Source organism: Coregonus clupeaformis, chromosome 15, assembly GCF_020615455.1.
Source record: "Coregonus clupeaformis isolate EN_2021a chromosome 15, ASM2061545v1, whole genome shotgun sequence".
Lineage (NCBI taxonomy): Eukaryota > Metazoa > Chordata > Actinopteri > Salmoniformes > Salmonidae > Coregonus > Coregonus clupeaformis.
In genome coordinates, this window is record NC_059206.1 from 61,247,316 (window position 1) to 61,269,068 (window position 21,753).

General features: G+C 46.7%; 1 protein-coding gene across 1 annotated transcript in view; it reads right to left on the reverse strand.

The window, feature by feature from the left end:
• Positions 1-3,556: 3,556 nt before the first annotated feature.
• Positions 3,557-21,753, reverse strand: part of uacab (uveal autoantigen with coiled-coil domains and ankyrin repeats b) — a 66,716-nt gene continuing 48,519 nt past the window's right edge. Inside the window, exons 5-19 of the mRNA XM_041882888.2 lie at positions 20,138-20,195; positions 17,153-17,223; positions 16,619-16,725; positions 16,206-16,387; positions 14,243-14,280; positions 13,394-13,435; positions 11,931-12,038; positions 11,610-11,642; positions 11,265-11,357; positions 11,089-11,119; positions 10,932-10,981; positions 7,719-10,436; positions 7,345-7,500; positions 4,607-4,672; positions 3,557-3,726 (exon numbers count right to left, since the gene is read on the reverse strand). Coding sequence (XP_041738822.1) covers positions 3,655-3,726; positions 4,607-4,672; positions 7,345-7,500; positions 7,719-10,436; positions 10,932-10,981; positions 11,089-11,119; positions 11,265-11,357; positions 11,610-11,642; positions 11,931-12,038; positions 13,394-13,435; positions 14,243-14,280; positions 16,206-16,387; positions 16,619-16,725; positions 17,153-17,223; positions 20,138-20,195 — 3,825 coding nt within the window. The 3' untranslated portion in view covers positions 3,557-3,654. The remainder of the gene's footprint in view (positions 3,727-4,606; positions 4,673-7,344; positions 7,501-7,718; positions 10,437-10,931; positions 10,982-11,088; positions 11,120-11,264; positions 11,358-11,609; positions 11,643-11,930; positions 12,039-13,393; positions 13,436-14,242; positions 14,281-16,205; positions 16,388-16,618; positions 16,726-17,152; positions 17,224-20,137; positions 20,196-21,753) is intronic.

Genomic DNA, 21,753 nt, shown 5'->3' on the forward strand with positions numbered 1-21,753 from the left:
TAGGGCCGACCCAAACCGTACTGTGCTGGTTGATTCCCACTATAGGGCCGACCCCAACCACACAGCTGGCTGATTCCCACTATAGGACCGACCCCAACCACACAGCTGGCTGATTCCCACTATAGGACCGACCCCAACCACACAGCTGGCTGATTCCCACTATAGGACCGACCCCAACCACACAGCTGGCTGATTCCCACTATAGGCCGACCCCAACCCGACATAGCTGGCTGATTCCCACTATAGGCCGACCCCAACCGCAAGCTGGCTGATTCCCACTATAGGGCCGACCCCAAACCGCACGAGCTGGCTGATTCCCACTATAGGGCCGACCCCAACCGCAAGGCTGGCTGATTCCCACTATAGGGCCGACCCCAACCACTGTGCTGGTTGATTCCCACTATAGGGCCGACCCAAACCACGTGCTGGTTGATTCCCACTATAGGTCGACCCCAACCGTAAGTGCTGGCTGATTCCCACTATAGGGCCGACCCCAACCGTACTGAGCTGGCTGATTCCCACTATAGGGCCGACCCCAACCACACATCTGGCTGATTCCCACTATAGGGCCGACCCCAACCGTAATGTGCTGGCTGATTCCCACTATAGGGCCGACCCCAACCACACAGCTGGCTGATTCCCACTATAGGGCCGACCCCAACCGTAATGTGCTGGCTGATTCCCACTATAGGGCCGACCCCAACCGGAATGTGCTGGTTGATTCCCACTATAGGACCGACCCCAACCACACAGCTGGCTGATTCCCACTATAGAGCCGACCCCAACCACACATCTGGCTGATTCCCACTATAGGGCCGACCCCAACCGTAATGTGCTGGCTGATTCCCACTATAGGGCCGACCCCAAACCGTAATGTGCTGGTTGATTCCCACTATAGGGCCGACCCCAACCGTAATGTGCTGGCTGATTCCCACTATAGGGCCGACCCCAACCGGAATGTGCTGGCTCGAAATCATTACATTACCATCACCAGGTATATTGAAGCATCGTATTCTCAGTCTTCATTTTGTGTGGAGTAAGGAAATCAACAACACAGTTCTCTAAGTTAAGCACTTTTATTTACGTTTTTTAACACTAATTCACAAACAAAAATACATCCTTGCAAGAAAAAAATAAAACAACCCATTTCAACAGATTGGTCTAGATTTTAAATAACTGGATTTAACTTGTAAATTCTATTATTGGAGAGAGATATTTATTTCATGATCCTCAAATAAAAAATCAAATTTCCAATGAATCTGTTTATGTTAATTTCAAAATGAAATTTCAGAAATCACATTTTAGTAACTTGATCATTGTTGTATAGCAGTAGTATATAGAGGATTTAGTATGAAACGGCTGAATTATACATTTCAATATGCTTGGCAAAGCATGTTAGGCAAAAGACAAAAAGCATCACTGAGCTTCTTCATACTGTTCCGCTAAGCCTTGTGTGTCCGAAACCGCACCCTTTTCCCTACAACTTAGTGCACTACTGTAGACCTCCTGGTCAAAACAGTACACTGTGTAGTGAATAGTGTGCCATTTCAGACGCAACCTTAGACTTCTCAATCCATATAAATAGAGGGATTCATAGTATCCCTACAAAATGGCATCCTAACTGTTACCCTAAAGAAGGGCGTTTCTACCTTTCTACTCCAGACCTGCTGAATTTCATTGTTACACCTACGTTGTTTATTAATCAAAGTAGTACAAAGCCATGAAAAAATATTATCAGTGTAAAGGCACAGGAGACTTGCTTGACTCTCACGGACACCACTCAAAATGAACCACGACAAGTCCCAAAAAAATAGCTAGTCAAATGAATACATCAGCCAACTTGGCCTGCCAAGTCTTGCCACTAGAGGGCACTCTTGCTCCAGCAACAGGAGATGCTGCACTGCAAACACTAGGACACACAGCCAAGGCCCGGTCTAGAACCCGTCCACAACTCCCAGCTTCTACCCCTCTGTGTTTTTGCAGATCTGAACGGGGACTGGATAGGTGTAAAACAATATGCATATTGCTCCAAGTCATCTACGTGTAGGCTGCCCTGATAGTCACTGTCTTACACCTATCCTGTTCCTTCAGATCTGTGACCACCATAATGATAGGGGCTAAGGTTCGTCTTAGGATTGGGCTACAGTGTTGTTCGCAAACAGTCCTTGACTCAAATCCAGCATTGCCCCTTGCAGAGCCCCACATACACCTTGCTGTGTGGGGTCTATGACTTAAAGAGAGACTGCTTGAGGAGTGTACAATTCAGTGAAAAGCATCAAGACGTTAGTTTGGACCTTTAGGGAAACAGTCGCTGTGCCCAATGCCCCAAGATGGGGGAGTCCAGCTCCCAAACTGAATGAATGGGTAACTTTAGGGGTTTCTGGTTTGAAATGACCAGGGCGTGGTTCTAGAATTCACCACAGAACCTGAAAAGATGAAGACGAAAGACGTGAGGGAGTCGATCGCCACGGGGGAATGTGAGTTAACAGCGGTCTTTTGCTGCTTGTGTTTTCAGATCCATTTCACTGCTGCGACGTCAGGAGGATAATCTAACCGGTGGCCCGATCACCCCACCACAACTCCCACATAACACCCTATATTATGCTAAACTCATATAGTCCGAGAGGAGATTTGCATTCATTCCATATAAGAAGAGTTTTCTTACTGAGACTTGCCAGCTAGGCATTGAATATCCTGTTTCATGGAGCCTTAAAGTAGAGTCGGGAAGAGACAGGCCTGCATAGGTAGTTCATCATGCTAATGTTTTCAAAGGACATTAGTACATTCTACTGGTCAGCAGCTACAGTATCCCACCATGAATCAAAGAGCTTAAGCCAGATACTGAGTTATCACCTATGCTGAGGTTTATCCACCTAGCTAAAGGACAACACAGCATCTACCCTTACCCTCCATCTACTGTATATCTACCCTTACCCTCCATCTACTGTATATCTACCCTCCATCTACTGTATATCTACCCTTACCCTCCATCTACTGTATATCTCCCCTTACCCTCCATCTACTGTATATCTCCCCTTACCCTCCATCTACTGTATATCTACCCTTACCCTCCATCTACTGTATATCTACCCTTACCCTCCATCTACTGTATATCTACCCTCCATCTACTGTATATCTACCCTTACCCTCCATCTACTGTATATCTCCCCTTACCCTCCATCTACTGTATATCTACCCTTACCCTCCATCTACTGTATATCTACCCTTACCCTCCATCTACTGTATATCTACCCTTACCCTCCATCTACTGTATATCTACCCTCCATCTACTGTATATCTACCCTCCATCTACTGTATATCTACCCTTACCCTCCATCTACTGTATATCTACCCTTACCCTCCATCTACTGTATATCTACCCTTACCCTCCATCTACTGTATATCTATGTCCACCCACAACACTTGGTCTTAGTTCTGTTGAAACACACAAAACAAATCTAGGCATATAGGGAGGATTATGTATGAATACTAAGATGGATCTCTTCCCACACCCAACACACACAATCTGAACACACACGGGCACACACTCGCCAGGCGCCCACAGGGGCCACAGCGGGGGTGCTCCGTAGCTAGGGCTGTGTGAATGGTGGATTTGAGTCAGCGGATAGTGTTTTGTTGTTGCTGAATGGACTTTTAGCAGACAAACTCCTGTCTCATGCGGATGATCTGCAGCAGGGCGGCCTGGACGTCCTCATCCATGTGACCCTGGGAGAAACAACAATAACAATGGGCTTGAGATGATCCACTTGTCCCGTATTTCACAGTTATGGCAGCAGTGTGGGCTAAGGGCCAGTCCAGTCTTACTGCTGTCGTCAGCAGTGTGGGCTATGGGCCAGTCTTACTGGTGTCGTCAGCAGTGTGGGCTATGGGCCAGTCTTACTGGTGTCGTCAGCAGTGTGGGCTATGGGCCAGTCTTACTGGTGTCGTCAGCAGTGTGGGCTATGGGCCAGTCTTACTGGTGTCGTCAGCAGTGTGGGCTATGGGCCAGATGTCAGCAGTGTGGGCTATGGGCCAGTCTTACTGGTGTCGTCAGCAGTGTGGGCTATGGGCCAGTCTTACTGGTGTCGTCAGCAGTGTGGGCTATGGGCCAGTCTTACTGGTGTCGTCAGCAGTGTGGGCTATGGGCCAGTCTTACTGGTGTCGTCAGCAGTGTGGGCTATGGGCCAGTCTTACTGGTGTCGTCAGCAGTGTGGGCTATGGGCCAGTCTTACTGGTGTCGTCAGCCTCAGCCATTTAGGACACTATCGTATCAACAATCACATTTATTTTCATATATAAACACACACACACACACACATACATATATATATATGCACATATATACATATATATATACACATATATACATATATATATATATATATATATATATATATATATATATATATATATATATATTTTTTTTTTGTCTTCAGGAAGTTCCTGGGCAACAAAAGTGCAAGAGATGCCAGGGGGGCCTGTGTGTTATATTTTACTTTAACTAGAAAGAAATCACACACACTGACATATCCACACAAACTGACCTATACACATATATATATATATATATATATATACACACACTGACATATCCACACAAACGGACCTGTGCTGCACTGAGGAGATGAGTTCTATAGATTGAAACCACCTCTCTGTGTTGACTCTCAGCATCCTGTGAGAAGAGAGGGAAAGAGAGAGAGACGTGATGAGTACAGGCCCACTTTGTGCTGACCTGGCTCCACCTTATCACGCACCTCAGAAATACGCCCGTTTCTTACAGCAAAATAGATGGCATCCATATTTTCCTGAAGTTTTGCCAACCTCGAACGAAAGAGCCAAGAGCGCGAGCTCCAAATCAACATGTGGACCTGGCCGTGGGTTCCATTCAGAGCATGAGTAATGACGTTTTCAGGATTCTAAGATGCGTCTCGGCCTCTGGATCTCATTTTCTTTTCGTCTGGGTTCTGGCTAGCCGCTACACCAGTTCATTCTCTGCCTCCATCATTTTAAAAGGCTCAAAGTGAAGACAGAGAAGAAGACGGATGCCGTCGTTGAAAATCAGGTGCACAGACGTTTGTTTTGTTCAGCCTCGCATAGTTTCCAGCTCAGGGGCAAATCGGCTGTAATACCACACCGAGAGTGTTACTGTAATTATACGACTGACTAATAGTATTTTGTATGCACTGTAAGAGCGTTGACACAGATGTTCTGACGTACTGATATAGCCACAGGGAATGGGTTCATTTCCAATAATGTGGGAGGAGGATCAATCATGTCTGGACCAAACCTCTATGTTATCAAGGTAATTAACAAATGATGATGACATCCCATAATCGGTAACTAACGGTGGACTGAAAAAAGCTTTCGTCCCTACTAAAGAGACCCATTATGTTTAGATGCAGAGAGTACTGAGTGAATGATTATGGCGTTAGGGCAGCATATTGACATGACACCATGAGTATAAATGGCAATACAATTAAGTATGAATGTCACTATGTAGGCAAGTAAACTGTTACAGCTTCCCACACTAAGGGACCACAACAGAAATAAGTCATTGACTTTGTGTCGTCCCTGACGAGTTTTCAAATGTACAGGTATGTTCTGTGTGTATGTATTTTTTAAACTGTCAAATAAAGGGCAATGTCACAGAAACGCTAGGTTAGCTCCAACTGGCTACCAACCACTACATCTGCAGTGTGTGTGTGTGTACAGTGAGGGGAACAAAGTATTTGATCCCCTGCTGATTTTGTACGTTTGCCCACTGACAAAGAAATGATCAGTCTATAATTTTAATGGTAGGTTTATTTGAACAGTGAGAGACAGAATAACAACAAAAAAAATCCGGAAAACGCATGTCAAAAATGTTATAAATTGATTTGCATTTTAATGAGGGAAATAAGTATTTGACCCCTCTGCAAAACATGACTTAGTACTTGGTGGCAAAACCCTTGTTGGCAATGACAGAGGTCAGACGTTTCTTGTAGTTGGCCACCAGGTTTTCACACATCTCAGGAGGGATTTTGTCCCACTCCTCTTTGCAGATCTTCTCCAAGTCATTAAGGTTTCGAGCCAGACGTTTGGCAACTCGAACCTTCAGCCCCCTCCACAGATATTCTATGGGATGAAGGTCTGGAGACTGGCTAGGCCACTCCAGGACCTTAATGTGATTCTTCTTGAGCCACTCCTTTGTTGCCTTAGCCGTGTGTTTTGGGTCATTGTCATGCACAACTAATTTTCAATGCCCTGGCTGAGGGAAGGAGGTTCTCACCCAAGATTTGACGGTACATGGCCCCGTCCATCGTCCCTTTGATGCGGTGAAGTTGTCATGTCCCCTTAGCAGAAAAACACCCCCAAAGCATAATGTTTCCACCTCCATGTTTGACGGTGGGGATGGTGTTCTTGGGGTCATAGGCAGCATTCCTCCTCCTCCAAACACGGCGAGTTGAGTTGATACCAAAGAGCTCGATTTTGGTCTCATCTGACCACAACACTTTCACCCAGTTCTCCTCTGAATCATTCAGATGTTCATTGGCAAACTTCAGACGGGCCTGTATATGTGCTTTCTTGAGCAGGGGGACCTTGCGAGCGCTGCAAGATTTCAGTCTTTCACGGCATAGTGTGTTACTAATTATTTTCTTGGTGACTATGGACCCAGCTGCCTTGAGATCATTGACAAGATCCTCCCGTGTAGTTCTGGGCTGATTCCTCACCGTTCTCATGATCATTGCAACTCTTGCAAGATCTTGCATGGAGCCCCAGGCCGAGGGAGATTGACAGTTATTTTGTGTTTCTTCCATTTGCGAATAAACGCACCAACTGTTGTCACCTTCTCACCAAGCTGCTTGGCGATGGTCTTGTAGCCCATTCCAGCCTTGTGTAGGTCTACAATCTTGTCCCTGACATCCTTGGAGAGCTCTTTGGTCTTGGCCATGGTGGACAGTTTGGAATCTGATTGATTGATTGCTTCTGTGGACAGGTGTCTTTTATACAGGTAACAAGCTGAGATTAGGAGCACTCCCTTTAAGAGTGTGCTCCTAATCTCAGCTCGTTACCTGTATAAAAGACACCTGGGAGCCAGAAATCTTTTGATTGATTGAGAGGGGGTCAAATACTTATTTCCCTCATTAAAATGCAAATCAATTTATAACATTTCTGACATGCGTTTTTCTGGATTTTTCTGTTGTTATTCTGTCTCTCACTGTTCAAATAAAACTACCATTAAAATTATAGACTGATCATTTCTTTGTCAGTGGGCAAACATACAAAATCAGCAGGGGATCAAATACTTTTTTCCCTCACTGTATATGTGTGTGTGTGTGAGAGAGAGTGAGTGTGTACACTCACAGCCAGCTGCTGCTGCAGGCTCTTGATCTGGGCCTGGAGTGTGTCGACGTGCTGCATCTGTCTCTTATTGGGCGCGGCGTTGCTGGCGTATGCCAGCTGGGACAGACCATTCAGGGCCTGCTTCAGTCTCTCCACGTCCGTCAACAGCTCGGTGATCTGAAACACACACAAAGCTGTTAGCACCAGAATATACATAACCATCTACATATTTAGAAAACCTCATATCAAAGTACCAAAGTATTGCCAGAAAAACTAAAAACGGAGAAATTGAGATCTTACCAAATGTAATTACTACCGTACTTTTACCACATACATTTAGGTTGATTTTATTTATATTAAATGGCCAACAATTCAATGCTGAATATTTCTCCTACCTTCTTGTCTTTGACCTCAGTCTGCTCCGCCGACATCTGGATCCTCCTCTGGAACTCCCCGATGGTGCTGAGCGACTCCTCATACCTCTCCTTCAGCTCCCGGATCTCCCTATCCATGGCGTCGCTCTTCTCCTGCAGGGCCTCAGTTTCCACCCTGGCCCCGGCCTTGTCCTCCCTGGCCTGGGCCACCTCACGGTGGAGCACCTCGCACTGCTCCGCCAGCGCAGATAACCTCTCGCCCAGCGCCACCGTCTCTTCCTCCAGACGTTGCTTCTCGGCATTCAGCTGGCTCAACTGGTCCTCTCTTCCTCCGAGTTCCTCCAGGGCCTGGGTGGCCTGGAGCAGTTCCAACTGCAGGGCTGCCACGTTCTTGGCCCTCTGGGCGCTGGTCTCCTGCTCCTGGCGAAGGGAAGCGAGTAGCTGCGCCACCTGCCCCTCCAGGGCCTCCTTGGCCTGGGCATGCTGCTGCAGGAGGACGGCCTGGTCCCCGGAGCATCCCTGGAGCTCCTTCTCCAAGGCGCAGGCCCTCTGGGCCTCTCCACGCTGGGCCTCCCTGGCTTTCTGGCACTGGTCCTGGGCTTGGTGGATGGTGCCCCTCAGGGCTCGGTGCTCGGCCTCGTAGTGTTCCAGCCGGGCCGACTCGGATTCCAGGCGCTGCTGCAGGCTCTGGATGTCAGTGTTACACAGGGCGTTCTGCTCCTCTAGTTCTGCCCTCTGCACAGTCACATCTTTGTACTGCTGCTCCAGGTCCACCAACCTCAGACTCAGCTCCTCCATTTTACCCCTATATTCATCTTCCACCTCCTTGTGCTTTTCACTGGCGACAAAGCCGGTCTCCATTCTCTGCTGCACAGACTCCATCTGCACTTTCAGTTTCTCTTTCTCCTGCTTGTGACGTTCCCCCTCAGACTTCTCCTGGTTGTACTTCTCTTGCATCTCCGAGAGCTTTCCTGTCAAGTCTTTTAGCTTGGTGTTGTAGGAGTTCTCTCTCTCCTCTATGGCGGTCAACGGGACAAACTTGGACTGGATAGCTTCCTGGATGGTGTCTAGTTCTTTCTTCTGCGCCTCCATTTCTTGGTGAAGCTTTACTGTCTCATCTTGGGCAGACTGGTAGCTTGCCAACGCCTCTTTTGCCCGACACTCCACCTCAACAACAGCATTGCTCAACTTAACCCTTATAGCTTCATGGTCTATAAGGCACACATAGTCATTTTCTATCATCACCTGAACATTCTCCAGCTTCTCTTTCAACTCTGCACTGCCCTCTTTCACCTTCTGCAACTCTTCCTCACTTTCTCTGCCCTCCTTCTCCAGTTTGGAGAGCTCAGCCTTGGCCTTCTCCAAAGCATTACTCAGCTCCGTATTCACTTGCTCGTGTTTCTCTCTGGACACATACTCTCCATTTAGGCTCTGTTTCAGAGACTGGTTCTTGGCGGTGACCTGGCCCAGCTCCTTCTCTCGCTCTTCAAACCTCTTCTGGAGCACTTCCAGTTCCTTCACCAGTTCAGCGTTGCGAGCATTCAGGGCTCCCACTTCGCTCTGGAACTTCTCGGAGGGCACGGTAGCGCTCTGCAGGCTGGTGACGCTCTCACACAGGGTGACCCTCTCCGTTTGCAGCCTCTGGATCTGCACCTCGGCCTGGCCGTTCCTCTCTGCGGCCTCCACCAGCCTCTCCTCCAGTTCCTCCACAGCTCTCTCCAGGGCGCTCTTGGCCTCTTCGTGGTCCTTGAGGGGGATGAAGTTGGCCTCCACCCTGCTGTTGAGCTCCTCCAGCTGCTCCTGGAGCGTCTCCCGCTCCTCCTCGCTCTCCTCTACCTGGCGGATCAGCGCCTGGCTCTTGGCAGTTACGTCCGCCAGCCTCCTCTTCAGGGAGGAACTCTGTTCCTCCAGGGTCGTCCTCATCCTCTCATGCTCCTGCAGGGGGATCGCTCCTGTCCCGGCCTGGGCTGGCTGGTTGTCCATTTCCCTGTGTAGCTCAGCCACCTCCTCCAGCACGCGGTCGTAGTCCTCCCGCAGCTCTGCCAGCTGACGCTCCTTCTCATCCACTGCATTGCTCAGCAGATTCTTCATGTTGTCGAACTTCTCTGCCGGCACAACCTTCTGTGCCTGGGTCTCCTTGATGAGGGCCTCCATGTCCAGCAGAGCCCCTGCCAGCTCGTCCCTCTCCTCCCGCAGGGCTTTCAGCTCCTGGCCCAGCCGCTCTGCTTCCACTGCCAGCTGGCCCTCGCTGCTCTTGTACTCCTCCAGGGCCTTCTCACTCTGCTTCAGGTGGTTACGCACGCGCCCCACCTCGGCCGAGGCGCCCTCGTACTTGGCCTTGACATCGTGGAGCTGGGCGCGGAGCTCGTCGGCCGCCTGGCCTCCTAGGTGCTCCTTGACCGCCACCACGTGGGCCTGGAGCTGCTTGACCTTGGCTTCAGAGTCCAGCATCCTCTTCTGAACGTCCCCCAGGGCCTCCTCCAGCTCCTGGACCTGCCGGTCCGCCTGCCGCTGGATAGTCTCCCGGCTCTGGGCCAGCTCTTGGCACTCCTGGCTCTTGCGTGCCAGCGCCGCCTGCAGGCGGAGGGCCTCCTCCTCGGCAGTCTGCTGCCGCCTCCTCACAGTCTCCAACTCGCGCCGCAGGGCCTCCACCTCCTCGACTGGGTCCCAGGTCACGCCAGGACGCCCCGCAAGCTCCAGGGGACGGGACAGTGAGTGCGACAGACCGGACTGCAGCACCTACAGCAGGAAGAAAAGTTTCACGTGTGTGGAATGATTTGTTCAATTTACACACACACACACACACACACACACACTTCACACACCCATTTCTCACAGCAGTGTCAGTTCAATATTGGTTTTGCAGTCAGAGCTGACTTGAAAAAAAGTCAGTTCCACTATAGCGACACGAGAGAGAATACTGAGAGGATGTGAAGGCTACAATATGAGAAAAAAATATCAATTTCAAAGTTGAGCCCAAACTGTAAAAAAAAAAGACCTGCAGCGGTTTAAGAGAATAAATCATAGATCTTTCATTTGCTGAGGGGCAGACAGCTGACCGTACGAAATGAGAATTAAATCGCTTATTTGGCTGTCAGAGCGCTGATAAGCTCATGGTGGCTGACTGGACTAGAATATACAGCAGATATGGTCTGTGAGTTTAATACTGTATGACGGTTTTCTTGTCATTGCGGACCATAATGCTCCAGAAAAAAACGAGGAAGTCTGGTTTACCTGCGCTGAATCCAGGCTGTGAGATTGTTTGACGAGGAAGTTGTCTTTTCCTGCCAGAACAAATAGAGATGATTCAGAAGATGTCTTTTTTATTTCCAAGTCCTCCAATTGTATGTCCTGTTCTTTGATATCTCAAAATTAAAGAGAGCTCACTCACCTTTGATAACCGACTGGCCAGAGTAGTCCCCCTGAAAACACATAACATACGGTATGTTCACATAACCTTAGACAACCTAAGAGGAACTCTTATTATTATTATTATGATGATGATGTAAAACCCCATGATGAGTTCATATGCTGTAACAGGGTTGGCATTTGGCAGTGGTCCCTCACCATGTGGCTCCTGAGCTGAACCTTGACAGTCTCCGGGGCCCGAGCCCCCTCCTCCCGGTCTTTGGCACTCAGTAAGAGCTTCAGCTGTTCCCTCTGACGCAGCACAAACACAACGTGGCGCTTTAGAGCAGATCAACAGCTTTGCAACTTTAGTTGCATTTGAGGACAATAACTTTGCAGATGAATAGAGCCATGGCACGGTATCCAATCGACTAGTTCGACATTCACACTGCACTCAAAACACCCACAAACAAACAGGCATGCTAATTCATCTCTCTATATCTATAGGTGAAACCTTCCATCTTTTCTTCCCACCCCAAGCAATGGAGTTCTGGCTGTCCTTACCTCTTTATGGATGCTTTCCACAGTATGCTTTTCCTGCGGGGGAGATATAGAGAATTACAAAGTTAGGTATCAGAGAGTTTGATAAACAACTCATTACCATATAGAGTACCTGTCACCGGCCAAGTCCTTATGTTTTTCTTGAAGCACAAACTGTTTGATTCCCTTCTCAGTGACCTTCCGTGTTAGTCTAGAAGTTGTCTACACTACTTTCTCTCTGTGTGTGTGAGTGTGTGTGTGTGTGTGTGTGTGTGTGTGTGTGTGTGTGTGTGTGTGTGTGTGTGTGTGTGTGTGTGTGTGTGTGTGTGTGTGTGTGTGTGGTACCTGACTGAGCTGCTGCTGCAGTAGGTTAACCTTGTCCATCAGAGCCCTCTGCTCCAGGTGAAACTTCCTCAGAGTCTCCTGCTGGCTCTCATTCTGTCTCTCCAGGTCCTGACAAACGTCACACCATTAGAAGTCACAATCCAGTCAAATCACACAAATCTAAGTAAGCCTTCTCCGAGCCAGAACAGCCCATAGGGCAGGATCCTACCAAATGTTTCTGTAGCATGAGGTAGCTTGAAGTACAAGTATACCCCCTGGGCAGGATGCTAGTCTGTCCCATGGTCTTAAGGCGTGAGCATGCTTCAGTTCGGCCGAACTCGGCTACCCGAACCGAACGAGTGTGCTCGGACACTCCCTTAAAAAAGACCTTCGGTGGCCTCCCGAGTAGTGCAGCGGTCTAAGGCACTGCATCGGGATGTCCATGTCCAATCGCGCTCTAGCGACTCCTTGTGGCAGGCCGGGCGCCTGCAAGCTGACTTTGGTCGCCAGTTGTACTGTGTTTCCTCCGACACATTGGTGCGGCTGGCTTCCGGGTTAAGCGAGCAGTGTGTCAAGAAGCAGTGCGGCTTGGCAGGTTTGTGTTTCGGAGGACGCATGACTCTCGAACTTCACCTCTCCAGAGTCCATACAGGAGTTGCAGCGATGGGACAAGACTGTAACTACCAATTGGATATCACGAGATTGGGGAGAAAAATTGGTAAAAGTACAAAAAATAAAATACCTTTACATCGAACTAAGATGTTTGGTGCAGTATTTCAGTATTTCTCAATGAAAACGAGTCGTCTCTCGTTGAATGACAAAAACTTTATTGAAGAATCCCTACTGTTGACCAATCACCGACGAAGGAGCGTAGATTTAGTCTCCGAACTTCGGCTTGCCTCTAGAAAACAATTAGTGTGCCCGAACAGTTGGAAAAACCCTTACCGAATTTCAAAACTAACAAACGTCATAAAATGTCATCATAATATATGCACAAACTCTTCCGAACTGGGAAGCATGCGGACGCCTTTACCCCAATCCATCTCCTTAATGTTGAGTGCCAAGCAGAGCGGCATCATGTCCCATTTTTAGAGTCTTTGGTATGACTTGACCGGGGATCGAACCCCCAACCTTCCAATCTCAGGTGGACAGTAACCGCTGAGTTGGAAACACACATCTATAGATCTGTTTAAATAGATCCAACATAAATTCACTAGTACCTTCACTTATCCTGGACATTGTAGAATCATGTCACGCTGATGCTCAGCCCAGCCTATAGATTCCCCTACATACTGCTGGGTATATCTCGCTTTAATAATTATAATAATATGCCATTTAGCAGACGCTTTTATCCAAAGCGACTTACAGTCATGTGCGAATCATTTTTTTAAACGTATGTATCCTCACATTCAGACCAGGTAATTACATCCCTGTCCATCACAAAGCACTATGAGGTCAAACTCAATGTAGAAAATAGCACTCACCCTCATGTTGGCTTCAGCCTGTTCAGTCATCTCTACTGAGTGCTGTGGAGACACAGGTTATCATTTAGCCATGACTGACCAGGGGGGGGGGGGGGTGTTACTTGATGGCTAGTGGTAGCAGAGAGGAAGAGGTGTCCTTATATGCAGTTTCTCTGGCGGTAGTGACATTATGAAATGAACTGCGATTATCCATCGTCACTAGGTGGCAGTAATGTCCAACTGAATGTCGGAGCGTGAGTCACTTGGCCTCCATAGGAAACAGTGCAAAACATGACAACTCACTGTTTACCGTATGATAACACCCAATTAAGCAAACACCTTCAACACAACAGTGATTTTGATCTCTATTCAATATTAAATCAATGGAGTGGCGAATGTGGTCAGATTCAATAGAGCAGAAACTGAACTTTAGTGACATTTTGGTATCGGCTCGTTCAGAAGTCACAGATGCCCTCTATCGCTCCATGTTTACAGAACACATGACCCAGGAAGTGCCTTGATGGGGAAGTGTTAACAGAATCAATAAAAAAAAAAACATCCTATTTGCTTGATGGAGGTCACGTCAAACCTTTGGTAAGCCTATCAGGTAAGCCTATGAGCCGGCTCACCTTTTCAACAATGGATTCACCCAGAGGAAATAAGAGTTGAAATGTCAAGCCATTACCATGCATCTGATGGTCTTAACCCCCGCTCAATAACAACTACAGGCTAATCAACAGCTCAAACAGGGAGGCATTACCCTAGGAGATCTTTTCTTTGGAGATATGTGTGGTTTATATTGGATAGTTAATATCCGTGCACAAAAATCAGTATGAAGGTTGGCAATTAAAGTGAGTGCTGCGTTGTTACCTGTCGCTTTTTCTGCTCCATCTTGGCAGCTTCTTTTGCTGTAGATACAATGAGAGAAACGACTACAGGGTCAGTTTACACACGTCAGAGCAGCACGTCACTCATATCGTTTTGGATTTCATCTATACAGTATGCGTTCTCATAACCAAGTCATTCAGGAGACTGAGTCAGTCTAAGGCACTGCATCGCAGTGCTAGCTGTGCCACTAGAGATCCTGGTTCGAATCCAAGCTCTGTCGTAGCCGGCCGCGACCGGGAGACCCATGGGGCGGCGCATAATTGGCCCTGCGTCGTCCAGTGTAGGGGAGGGAATGGCCGGCAGGGATGTAGCTCAGTTGGTAGAGCATGGCGTTTGCAACGCCAGGGTTGTGGGTTCAATTCCCACGGGGGGCCAGTATGAAAAATAAAATAATGTATTCACTCACTAACTGTAAGTCGCTCTGGATAAGAGCGTCTGCTAAATGATGTAAATGTAAATGTAAGTGATACAAGGACAGTACTTTCACACTCAGGCACAAAGATTTTATGAAGAAAAAAAAAAGAAAAAATTATACCACAGTAATGATGATTTAAAGGCTTGATGAGAAACCAATCTCAAATCAGCACTGAGCATGAAAACAAACAGGTGTTGGTGGGAGAATTCCGAAGAAGCCATCTAAAGCCGCTTCCCAGAAACCAAGGACATCAATTTGCCACAACAAGATAATTGTTAAGAAGGGTACAAATGGGTGATAGTGCACCAGATACTAGGAGAACAGACAATTCTAGTTTCTGAGAAATGTAGACTAAAGTACTATAGAATGGAATTTGATTAGGTGCAATTTACCTAGTGTTCTAGTTTAGTGGGCCCTTTACCTAGTGTTCTAGTTTAGTGGGCCCTTTACCTAGTGTTCTAGTTTAGTGGGCCCTTTACCTAGTGTTCTAGTTTAGTGGGCCCTTTACCTAGTGTTCTAGTTTAGTGGGCCCTTTACCTAGTGTTCTAGTTTAGTGGGCCCTTTGATAAAAGCATGGCTCTATACACAAAGTACATTTGAAGGAGATGTGTTGGGACATTTTATTCGCTCTATTTCACATAGCCTTGATAAAAACCCACATTAAAACACTGCCATCACGCTGCAAAGCCGCACTCCACGCTGAATGAACAACCTTACTTTCCCTCTACAAGAAGAAAGCTGACACACTTGAACTCAGGTTACCTTCCCTAAAAGCACAATCCTACATTTAGCCTTTGCTGCACATTTTTCCCAGTCCATTTCATTCTGTGTATAACTGTACTTTCTCTACGGCATGACTTTTTAACCCGGTGCTTTTCAATAGACATGTTATTTTTTTACTTATTCCTTGCTCTCTTTTTGATCTTCTGGTTGAATGGGTGTTTTTCGGCAGTCTCCTGTGGTTTCTGTATTTCCGAGGCACCGGCTGGGATACAGCCTACACAGCAGATAGAAACATCTCAGAACCTCTTCATTCTGGGCAAGCTGTTCCTGTCTCCCCCCTAGTGAGGCTAAGAAAACATCATTTGAAGGATAGAGAAAAACACGAAAGCCATCTCTCCCTACCTGGCATGGGACGGTGATTATAGTATTTGAAGTCGATTAACAGCGTTTCACAGTTTTGAACATTGCTGACAGTTAAATGTGGCCTCAGTTGTCCACAGGGCAGCCCTCACAGTGGGCGACAAGCATCTATTACTCATAATACTTGCAGCGTTTTTTTTTATTCCGAATTTCTAAATTTGTACAATGTACATTGCTGAAGAAAGTGGGGCCGGGTATTAATGGCTTAAAAAATGTGCTGAAATTCAAATCTCTCTATAACCTTCCTAACCCCTACTCCACTGAGCCATCAGAAGGCAAGTTGAAGCAATTACCATACTGCTTAAATCAGCCCGACCCTTTCAGATCTACAGGAGTGCCTAGGGCAAAGGTCCTAGGGGTCTATTCGGGACACAGCCATGCTCTGACCTTTGGTGACGTTGTCGAGGTATGTCTTGACAAGGCTGACCAACTCCTGGTTCTTGCTGTGGCGGGCGTAGTGGAAGCTGTCGTGACCAAAGCCGTCCACGGCTGTCACGTCAGCGCCGCTCTTCAGAAGGACCTCCACCGCGTCCTTACACGCATACTCACAGCCCAGGATCACAGCAGTCCTGGACACACACCACACCACAACACACACACACAGAGAGAGACAGACATGAATAATTGAATTGCATCCATAATGAAATGTATTGAAGAGTAGGCTACAAGGCACAGGAAGTGTACGGAGGCCAGACAGATGCATCACTGACACATCAATACATACTGTAACTGAATAACAAGTGAAGCTTTGAATACATTTAATTTAGTAGCTAGGTGTGATGCTTTGTGGACCGGCTTACTTGTTCTGTTTGTCACGGATGGCGATGTCGGCCCCTCGCTCCAGCAGCAGCTGGCAGATGTGTGGATGGCACATCTGGGTTGCCAGCACCAGAGGAGTCCGCCCATCCTGCAGTGTGTACACACACACACACACACACACACACACACACACACACACACACACACACACAGAACAGAGCTAGTGATTCACGGCTCTGATGATTAGCTCATTGCTACAGTAGTCTGGTAAGGATAAACGTGCTGCAGCAGCTGCAACCTATATGTGATTAATAATTACAATGTATTGGAGTTGTTGTTGTTGTAAAGCGTTACAAAGGACAGAATGTATGTGTGACTGCATGTTCATATTTGCTCACCACAATGGTATTCTCCTCACAAAACCCAACACTCGCATTGAACGTTTATTTTTATCCCAATCAAGACAGTGAGAGATTTTCTGTTGAATTACTGCGCAATTCATTTTACTAAATAAAATGTAGACCTGTCTACAGCATCGACATATAGGTGGGAATGAATTGGACGTCAATACTCACAAAATCACTTGCGTTTACAGAGGCCCCGCTGTCACACAGTAGTTTGACGCTAGAGGAGCAGCCTGCCATCACTGGGACACACAAAGATAAAACATCATTATTTCACACCATCAAGCAGACGGACAGCCTGAAGAATTCCAGGTCCTTGCCATCAAAATGATGAGCATAGAGCTCAGTATCAGACTGGTATATAGTAATGAGCATAGAGCTCAGTATCAGACTGGTATAGTAATGAGCATAGAGCTCAGTATCAGACTGGTATAGTAATGAGCATAGAGCTCAGTATCAGACTGGTATACTAATGAGCATAGAGCTCAGTATCAGACTGGTATACTAATGAGCATAGAGCTCAGTATCAGACTGGTATACTAATGAGCATAGAGCTCAGTATCAGACTGGTATATAGTAATGAGCATAGAGCTCAGTATCAGACTGGTATACTAATGAGCATAGAGCTCAGTATCAGACTGGTATAGTAATGAGCATAGAGCTCAGTATCAGACTGGTATAGTAATGAGCATAGAGCTCAGTATCAGACTGGTATATAGTAATGAGCATAGAGCTCAGTATCAGACTGGTATAGTAATGAGCATAGAGCTCAGTATCAGACTGGTATAGTAATGAGCATAGAGCTCAGTTTCAGACTGGTATAGTAATGAGCATAGAGCTCAGTATCAGACTGGTATACTAATGAGCATAGAGCTCAGTTTCAGACTGGTATAGTAATGAGCATAGAGCTCAGTATCAGACTGGTATACTAATGAGCATAGAGCTCAGTATCAGACTGGTATAGTAATGAGCATAGAGCTCAGTATCAGACTGGTATAGTAATGAGCATAGAGCTCAGTATCAGACTGGTATAGTAATGAGCATAGAGCTCAGTTTCAGACTGGTATAGTAATGAGCATAGAGCTCAGTATCAGACTGGTATACTAATGAGCATAGAGCTCAGTATCAGACTGGTATAGTAATGAGCATAGAGCTCAGTATCAGACTGGTATACTAATGAGCATAGAGCTCAGTATCAGACTGGTATAGTAATGAGCATAGAGCTCAGTATCAGACTGGTATACTAATGAGCATAGAGCTCAGTATCAGACTGGTATACTAATGAGCATAGAGCTCAGTATCAGACTGGTATACTAATGAGCATAGAGCTCAGTATCAGACTGGTATACTAATGAGCATAGAGCTCAGTATCAGACTGGTATACTAATGAGCATAGAGCTCAGTATCAGACTGGTATACTAATGAGCATAGAGCTCAGTATCAGACTGGTATACTAATGAGCATAGAGCTCAGTATCAGACTGGTATAGTAATGAGCATAGAGCTCAGTATCAGACTGGTATACTAATGAGCATAGAGCTCAGTATCAGACTGGTATAGTAATGAGCATAGAGCTCAGTATCAGACTGGTATAGTAATGAGCATAGAGCTCAGTATCAGACTGGTATAGTAATGAGCATAGAGCTCAGTATCAGACTGGTATAGTAATGAGCATAGAGCTCAGTATCAGACTGGTATAGTAATGAGCATAGAGCTCAGTATCAGACTGGTATAGTAATGAGCATAGAGCTCAGTATCAGACTGGTATAGTAATGAGCATAGAGCTCAGTATCAGACTGGTATAGTAATGAGCATAGAGCTCAGTATCAGACTGGTATAGTAATGAGAAATCGATCCTGTGCAGCACGCGTTCACCCCGGCACGTTTACATCTCACTTGCAGAGCTACGGTAAGGACAAACGTGTGTGCAACAGATGAATCTATATGTGATCACACTGTATTGGAGTTGTTGTTGTTGTAGTAAAGCACTACAAAGACAGATAATGTGGTGATGTGCGTGTTCATATTTGCCTTTGCTCACTCCGTATTGGGCTCATGTAGTATTGATAGGCCACTTCTATCATAGATTACATCATCTCTTCAAGCATAGTAAGTGGAGCACATTCAGGAAAATAAAATGGTATTCCTCAGTAGCAGACGTGTCTTAAAAGGGGGACATACTGTAGATCAGCATTAATTAGCGTTTTAGGCTATTAAATGTTCTGCGCCTCAACCAAGCCCCCCGATGGAAATGTTTGTGCGAGTGAAAATCAACCTTGGCACAACCTATGCTGTCAAATTCCACTGTCCATTACATGTTCCTATCAATCTATCAGGAACCCATCATGTTCCTATCAACAACCTATCATGTTCCTATCAATCTATCAGGATCCCATCATGTTCCTATTATATTCCTATCAGGAACCTATCATGTTCCTATCAGGCACCTATCATGTTCCTATCAAGAACCTATCATGGTCCTATCAATCTATCAGGAACCCATCAGGAACCTATCATGTTCCTATCAATCGATCATGTTCCTATCAATCTATCAGGAACCCATCATGTTCCTATCAGAAACCTATCATGTTCCTATCAATATATCAGAAACCTATCATGTTCCTATCAATATATCAGAAACCTATCATGTTCCTATCAATATATCAGAAACCTATCATGTTCCTATCAATATATCAGAAACCTATCATGTTCCTATCAATATATCAGAAACCTATCATGTTCCTATCAATATATCAGAAACATATCATGTTCCTATCAATATATCAGAAACCTATCATGTTCCTATCAATATATCAGAAACCTATCATGTTCCTATCAATATATCAGAAACCTATCATGTTCCTATCAATATATCAGAAACCTATCATGTTCCTATCAATATATCAGAAACCTATCATGTTCCTATGTGAAGTAAGTGTCATACAGTGTAACACTGCATTGGGTCGTCAATCGTCTATTCAAAGCACATCTCTGTACTGACTCTGGTGTGTACATCTGTCTGCCAGTGTTCATTAGGATCTCTTGGGTAGCTCATTACACCAAATTAGAGAAAGCAGAAAAGTAAAAGGCATCTACTGTAATGACAGAGGAGAGGAGATGAGATGAGGGTAGGGGAGAAATTCAAACTGTTTCTCACCAGCGTCATGTAGAGCTGTCCTCCCCTGCAAGTCCACATTCCCCACAGGACAGTTGTGCTGCAAAACCACACAAATCATCTTTAAAATGTCATACGCCTCTTAAAAACCTATGAACCACTCACCCTGACAAAACTCTTCTTACATTTCCACCTGCATTCCTCAAAATAACTCTCTGGGGGCACAATCACTTCGGTCTATTTCTATACAACGGGATGGCAGCATTCAGGGGAGAAATGATTTGGTATAGCTTAGCTATACAACGAGACGGAAGCATCGTCCTTTCACAATGTGGCACTTGTTTCAATCCCGTCTGAGGCCTGACTTTGAGGATGCGTCAAAGTGACAGAATCTTCCCGGCGTCTGCGTCTCCAATCGGAGAAGTCTCTGAATCTTCCCGGCGTCTGCGTCTCCAATCGGAGAAGTCTCTGAATCTTCCCGGCGTCTGCGTCTCCAATCGGAGAAGTCTCTGAATCTTCCCGGCGTCTGCGTCTCCAATCGGAGAAGTCTCTGAATCTTCCCGGCGTCTCGCGTCTCCAATCGGAGAAGTCTCTGAATCTTCCCGGCGTCTCGTCTCCAATCGGAGAAGTCTCTGAATCTTCCCGAGCGTCTGCGTCTCCAATCGGAGAAGTCTCAGAATCTTCCCGGCGGCGCTCGTCTCCAATCGGAGAAGTCTCTGAATCTTCCCGGCGTCTGCGTCTCCAATCGGAGAAGTCTCTGAATCTTCCCGGCGTCTGCGTCTCCAATCGGAGAAGTCTCTGAATCTTCCCGGCGTCTGCGTCTCCAATCGGAGAAGTCTCTGAATCTTCCCGGCGTCTGCGTCTCCAATCGGAGAAGTCTCAGAATCTTCCCGGCGTCTGCGTCTCCAATCGGAGAAGTCTCTGAATCTTCCCGGCGTCTGCGTCTCCAATCGGAGAAGTCTCTGAATCTTCCCGGCGTCTGCGTCTCCAATCGGAGAAGTCTCTGCAGCAGAGACACGTAAAGCTATCAACGTAGTGTTCACTGTGATATCATCTCACACAGACAGAGACAGTCAGTCAGTCAGTCGCTGACAATACTGCTGTAGCATTGATAGCTATGAGAGCTGTTTTCAAGGCTCAATGCCAACAGCAGGCCTTTAAGGTCTACTAGCTCAGACCTTCTCAGGGGCCAATAGAAAAACCCTGCTCTCTCTAGCAACAAGGTCCCAAAACGAGTAGCCAGGTCAGATAACAGCTAAGGAGGGGTTGGGGGGCAGGGAATCCTATACCTCTAGTGGGGGTCAGGAGCCAAGTAGGATTTTCCCCTCGGCCCGGGCGTTGGGTTGCTATGTCGAGCGCGATGACGGCAGAAAAAAATGGACGGCATGGTTTGCGAGAGGGCAGCCTTGTCAACACGACCAACACCCCCGCTGGTAAGCTGCCATTCCTTTCAGGGGGGCTACACGCTAGCGGCACTTCATGTGGCCGGTGGCTGGTTTGAACACAGGGCCTTATTGTAAAAACACAGAAATTAATTTGGGCCATTGCAACTCAACAGGCTGCTACGGTTGCCTTATCAGGGGCTACTGTTTGGTGTTTTAAGAGAGGCAGATTAAAAATAAGCGGGTAGTGCGATGCCAAACAAAAACCGCGTTCTC